The sequence below is a fragment of the Phaethon lepturus genome, unplaced genomic scaffold (genome assembly GCF_000687285.1).
Source record: "Phaethon lepturus isolate BGI_N335 unplaced genomic scaffold, ASM68728v1 scaffold11928, whole genome shotgun sequence".
NCBI classification, from domain to species: Eukaryota; Metazoa; Chordata; class Aves; order Phaethontiformes; family Phaethontidae; genus Phaethon; species Phaethon lepturus.
In genome coordinates this window covers 1-6628 of record NW_010556953.1, presented here as the reverse complement: position 1 = coordinate 6628, position 6628 = coordinate 1, and the positions used below count along the sequence as shown (strand labels likewise).

Sequence of the window (6628 nt, the reverse complement as noted above, 5' to 3'; positions counted from 1 at the left end):
ACTCTTTCTGGAGAAAAAAAGTAGGTAACAACCTTGCCTTGTTTTTATAACCTATGTCTTCTGAAGAGGAGACAATCTTATCTCTAGTTACCAGGAACACAAGGCATTTCATTAGAACTATATACGTTTGCTCAGTAACTCAAAACTATTAGTGCACTGTTTAAAGACACAGGCAACAGTACTGGTTTTCTACAGATAAGTTCAGACACAGACTACAGAAAATAAATGTCTTCCAGGCTGTTGCTAAACATTTGGCATCACTGAAACCCACATATGTAAATGTATGTTGTATTTAGTTTGTCACTCCTGCACTAATGGCAGAAAATGTAAGAAGTAAACATCTAAAAGCTTCTAGACTGCCTATATACAAAGTATTTAAAATAGCATGCAGTTAATTTCCTTTGTTCATTCCTTCATCTTATTGCCCCACAAGACCCCATAGTATGGTACCTCTTTGCACACACCAGTTCCTCACTTTTGACCTTTGAGCAGCAGTACCAGGAGCTCACTCGTGCAAAACACTTCCTCCTCCTACACCCTCTTCACTGGGTGGTAGCGTTCACACTCGCACAACCTGAGGCACTAACTCAGCCAGAGGGAGAGTATTCCAGAGGAGGGGGCTCTCTGTATCTTTGGTGATACAAAAAGCCCCAGCTGAACTATTTGCCAGATATTGAGCAGAGCAACAATTTCATAACACGAGGAGATGGCCATAAGCCTCACAGAGAATAGTTCAGAAAAACAACCACACAAATATTCTTTCAACATTGGGAGTGAAGATGTGCTGCTGCCCAAAAACTTCTGCCTACACAGCATCCAGCCCATGTGTGTATGCATGCACACACACACACTGGCCTTGCTCTTCTCATGGTCTGAGTGCCTGTTTGCACAGGATTATGGTGAATTAAACCAAAGACACCTAGTAACGTGGTGCCCAGCTCATCATGAATACTGATGTGGAAAGGTATGACCCAGGGCTCTCAAATCAGTTATATTATTACATTTTCTTCTATTCTTGCTGACGACTGTGGAATTATTAAAAACACCAAGATACAGAAAAGAGGTGGTGGAAAGAATTTGTATTACGCTACTGCTATTCCCTTCAGGAAAGGAAATCCACTGTTTTTTACAGGTCATAAGTTTCCATTAGTCATCAAATTGTGAAGGGTTTCATTTACTTGACAAAACTTGAGTGTTAACTGTGGACTCTGTCATTTGTTAAAACCATCTGCCCAGACCCGCAGCCAAAAGTACCACTGCCAGCAGCAGCAGAAGCTATGTCAGTTACTAACACTTACCAAAAAGCTGTGTTCTGATCTGTGAGAAGAAAGAAAAATGCATCAGAAATTAGGGATTAATGATATGATTCTGAGAAATATTTACCAAAAAATAGGGCTGCAGCTTCTTTGAGATGTGTACTTCTGCTCCAACGCAAGCTGGTCGCACTGACTGCCCAGGACCCTGGGGACCATGGGCTTTGGAGAGCTACGCACCAGGGATGCATCTCCAGGCACCATAACCCTTGTCAGTAGTTCTGCTCTTTGCTGGGTGACCTTTTTTGTCTAGACCACTGTGTGGAAATGCAGCATGGTGGCCTTCTGCTCTTGGCCCTGAAAATGCTTTGCCAGTTTCTATTTTCCCAGGTTAATCCTATTCCCCATCAGAAACATGCTTAAGAGGTACTTGTTTGTTTTCATGTCTTCAGGGGATTAACATAATTGCATCAAAAAACAAACATCCAGTTTAGCACAAGACCTGAGAATCTTCCTATCTTTTGAGATATGAGAAAATCACTGATGTACACAAAAACAACCAACCCTACATACATGTTCCTGCTGGGGTCCCCTGAACTCTTCAGAGCATGATCCAGGCTGGGGCTGCCACTCCTGCCAAAAGCCTCCCCTCCTCTCTCATTGCCATCCCATCTTTTTGAAAACACCACTGATCACCACCTCCTCTAAAGGAATTTCCACTTTCCAACTTCCTTCTCTGTAGGCAGGTGAGAAAAGTACCTACTCCCAGCTCTGGACTCCTCCTGAAACCAGCTGTTCTCAGAAATCCCAGTCCTGAAATGTTAATCCTCTTCCCTAACCTGCTAATTGGTAGCTCACACTAATAGGTGTTTGGTCCAAAGATACCCACAGAAGACCTCTATGATGAAGCAGTTTTAGGAGCAACTCCTTCAGAGTTTGAGCCTCAGTTTATAAAATGAATGCACACAGATCTATTCAAAAGGTAAAGCAGGTAGGAAAGTGAAGCTCCTCTCCCACAACAGCAAACTCTGCTTCCTTATGTTCCACTTGGAGAGCAGAGGCCACAGGCTGCTCCTCTATTTGGGAAGAGACCCTGGGAAACACCCTGATTTTGGAGGGCTGCAGAGGGAAGCTCCCAAGAAAGAGGGAGAAGATTCTCTGGAATAAAAATATTTCTGAAAGACTTTTCTGCAGGAAAACATTGAAGCATTTGAAAAAATTCACAAATGGGAATTTCTGCTCCAATACAAAAACTTCAAATTCTATTTACTCTGTCTGTACACTGCTAGGTTTGGACACACCACAGCATCGTGTCCATCCCCCAAAGGGCAACATCCAACTCCAAAGGGCACACTTTCCCCTTAATCTCTCCATACCAACTCCAGCAGCCTCCTTCCTCCTCCATGGGAGAAAGTGCTCAAGGTAGCACAGAGTACTAACACGCAAAGGACTAATGCTGTAATGAACTTAGGACATTGCAACCACAAAAGCTTTCAGAAAGCTTTGGAGGAGGACTCACATTCTCATGAGCTGGAGTTGAGAGGACTGTAATTTCATAATTAACAAAAAATAGTTTGGGGGAAGATGAATTTCAGGATTCTGTTCTAGTCCCTGCCATGGTTTAATCACAAACATTTGGCCATTTACATTCACGATTTCTGCTTCTCAAGAAAAATAATTCCAAGGATAAAGGAATAATATTTCCATGTAATTAGTAACAGCAGCATCATATTTTTCCAGCAGGATAGCTCACAGGGGAGGGCTGTATACACACAAGAGCAGGCTCTGATTTCATACTAATTCTCATATCTTTGTTCAGGTCCCATGTAGGGAACAGCCAGCATGCTGTGTGGAATACAGCCAATCTGGGCAACTGTCAGCGGAAAAAATATATCTGCACTGATGAAGGACAAAATGAGGTGACCATCCAAGAGCACCAAGACATCTCCCTGCCACAGGTGAGGAGAAAGACTCCAGCTTCTTTAACAACCAACGGGAAAGCAGAGTCCCTCAATATTGCTCGGACCTCAGTGATGCAAGAGCTTATGGAGCTGGAGAAGCAGATCGAAATCATCAAGCAGGAGCTGCAACTTGCCATGGACAGGAAATCAGAGCTGGAAGAGTATCAGAGGACAAACAGGACTGCAGAGCCCTAGACCAGCACAGCTGGGCCCTTTCCCCTTTTCTTCCTTTCTCCCTTTCCTCTGTAAAATTTTTAACACAGTTTTGTAATGCCAGAAAGAGGTGCAAAAATAAAGCAGGCAATGTGCTCTTCACGAGAGCAGAATTGCAGCAGCCCACATCCACTGCCACCCTCCTGAGTCCTCCTCCTTTCATAACAAGTTTCCCATTCTCCTGGCAAACATCAGCCCTTCCCAAGGGACTGGAGAAACAAGGAGCATCTGAACAGTGAGAGTTCCTGGTTCCTCCATTTGACAGTACAGTGAGGTTCCCACTTTTTTAGCCCTTTCTGTGCATTAATTCAAAAAAAGGAAAAAAAAAAAAAGGAAGGAAATTTAAAATGCTCATTGGAAGCATGTCCCTTGTTGGTATGTTTTTGTTGTGGTATCTATGGGTCTAGTCTCTTGTTCATGCTAAGGCTCCTTATGGTCGCCTCATTATGCCAGGTGCTAATTCTGTGTTGGCAACCCCTTCCCTCCTGGCACAGGCTGTTCACCAGACAAATTCTTGGTGGCAATCCCAGCACACACCATTCCCTCAGGTCTGTCAGCACAAATGCAGATGTGGCTGCTCTGTGACTGTGATAAAGGAACTCGCCCAGCTTAAAAATAACTTGGCAAAAAACAACTACCACCTCCTGTCTGCCTCTGAGCCACGGTTTGGCTTCCACTCTCACCCAGAGAGAAGCCATGCAAACAGCTGCACCGGCAGATGTGAAGAGATGAGTTCATGATGGCACAGAGCAAAGTATGAGGGGAAGAGAGGGGTAGCAGTACTGTAAATTAGAATTCACCACCAAAGGTGAAGTATTTACCAATGTGAAACTACTCCCTTAATATTCTCTGTCTTCAAGTTGACAATAAGGTTCTTTCTCACAGCCCAAGTGACATAAAAGGACTCTGGTCCATGATTTATTCTGACACCAAGCTCCCACCAAAGTCAAAGGGAGTCACCAAAGCCTCCCCGTGGACCAGGGCTCACTGTAAAGATGAATGACAGTTGCAGTTTCAAAGGCAATGTACTAAGTGGAGCTCTCTCCCACCTGGATGACGAGTAGAGGGGAAGGAAGGGTAAGCTGTTCAGCATCTGAATAAATACTGCATCAACCAAACTGACTGTGTTATTTATACAGGATTTCTATGAATTTTTAAACACCACTTCCCAACACATCCCATATCACAGAGAAAAAGAATATAACACTGTCAGAATTAACTCTCGTCTCCCAGATATGTCACCAAAGTAATTTTTACCCTCCTTGTATCTCCAGACAACTGTGTGAACATTGCCAGGGGTGTTGTTCTCACCAGGCATCGCTTAAAGGCTACAGGCAGATCTGAAACTGTATTTTGGGGTTTGAAAAAGGCATTCTACCTTTTTGCACCTTTAACCTTTGAAAAACACTTGCAAATGAAAAGCTCTGCATGGACCACTGAAAGCTGATACCAGACTAGTAAGCCTCATCAAGCGGAGTTCATATTCTGTTCCCTGCTCAGTCCTTGGCCTCCACTTTTGGGCAGCAACTGTGTCTGCTTCCTTCAATACAGTCAGTAACACAGGAAAGAGTAATTAGGACATAAACCAGAAAGTGGGATCCAGGGCCCTCCCCATCTGAAAGATATAGGGTGTCCCTTCTTTCCTCGCTCCCGACAAGCTAGATGACATGGCGCAAGTCACTTGGTTTGTTTCTGTTGCCTTCCCTTGTGCTCCCTACCTCATTTAGATAATGAGCTTTTTAGGAAGAGCTTTTTGTTTGTGTAACATCCAGTACCTTAAAGCCTCCAATATCATTTGTGTAGAACAGATAACACTGCCCTTTTCATTATTATGAGACAAATGCTAGGAAAGAAATATTTCAGCCTCATTTTACCCATATGTTTATCAACAGTTTATATCCTTATCTCTACATACATGAACCCAGAAAAAGATTAATTTTTTTAAAAAGTAATTGAAAATGCTAATGATATCTTAAACAAAAATGTGTATGTTTTAGTTCAAAGTTACAATCCAAACACCTAGTCTTTCAACAAATCACTCTTCATTTAAAAACAAAAATGTAAGTGAAAAAATGTCAAACACCTAATAATTATGTTAAGCAAAAATCTGTATTTCTGGTGGGTGCCTAGTGTCAAATGCTGAATAGGGATTGCTCCAAATTACTGCAGCACCAGCTAGAAGCCTTTTGGGAGATCCAAATTATCATTGTCTGACACACACACATTTTGGCATGTTATTTTCTTATTCAACTATTGCTCCAGCCCTATTCCATAGCAGACAGAAAAAAAAAAAGATTGCTGTAGCTTTCTATGGGATGGGGAGTATCACACATATCAATGCGTGCAGACTGCATAAACCAGGAGGAGGACTGGCTATGACATGAAGATGCACTGGAGACTGTAGATGGTTCTGGCCTGTCCATATTCTTGGGCCTCACATTTTATTCCTCCCTCCTCAGACAAAGGGAGGAACTTGAATTCCTCAACGATTTCATCCTGTCCAGATTCCACAAAACCCTGGACACATCTAGCATCATGTAAGGAACCAAAGCCTGCAGGGGAGAAAGCAAAAGAGGCCATTGCTTACCAACAGGTTACAGCCAGTGGACTGGAAACACCACACTATCCTTAGGACTAGCTTGATCTTATAGAAGAGGAGGGCAGGAGATTTACAGGACAGCAGTCAGTTCAAACACTTTTCCAACTTCAGTTATCACAAGAAAGTAACTTCACCTGACAGATTTGAAGAACAACTGATGCGTTCTGGATCAGATAAGAACACAGGAAGTGACTCTCGCGCTTGACACAGGGTCATGACAGACATCAACTGGCCTGGGCTAGTCCTGAGATTCTTACATCCTGTACAAGATGGGCAGCAAGATGGAAAATCAAAGAACATTTTCAGACTTTGCAGCTTTATTTCAGCCTGACCCATCTGCTATTTTGGATAAAAAAAAAAAAAAAAAAAAAAAGAAGAAACAAAAGAACCACACACACCCCTCCCCCAAGCCAAAAAGACCACACCCCTACCTTTGAGGTCATCATTCCACATTAATTTGTTCTGCCCATGATACACAACTGTGATGCTTACAGGCTGCTTTGTGATAACAGTGCTCTTTCAAAATCCTACTGATTTTGAAAAGATAAAGAGTTCAGCATAAAGATTTAAGCTGAACTCTTGCAAAACCACTATTCTTTTTT

The 6628-nt window shown here is 42.7% G+C and overlaps 1 protein-coding gene across 1 annotated transcript in view; it reads left to right on the top strand.

Moving 5' to 3' along the window:
- Positions 1-3736, top strand: part of GRIN3A (glutamate receptor, ionotropic, N-methyl-D-aspartate 3A) — a gene marked incomplete at its 5' end in the record, with an annotated part of 43040 nt that extends 39304 nt beyond the window's left edge. The window contains one exon of the mRNA XM_010292618.1: positions 3073-3736. Within this exon, the coding sequence (XP_010290920.1) occupies positions 3073-3409 (337 nt within the window). The remainder of the gene's footprint in view (positions 1-3072) is intronic.
- Between the last annotated feature and the right edge of the window lie 2892 nt (positions 3737-6628).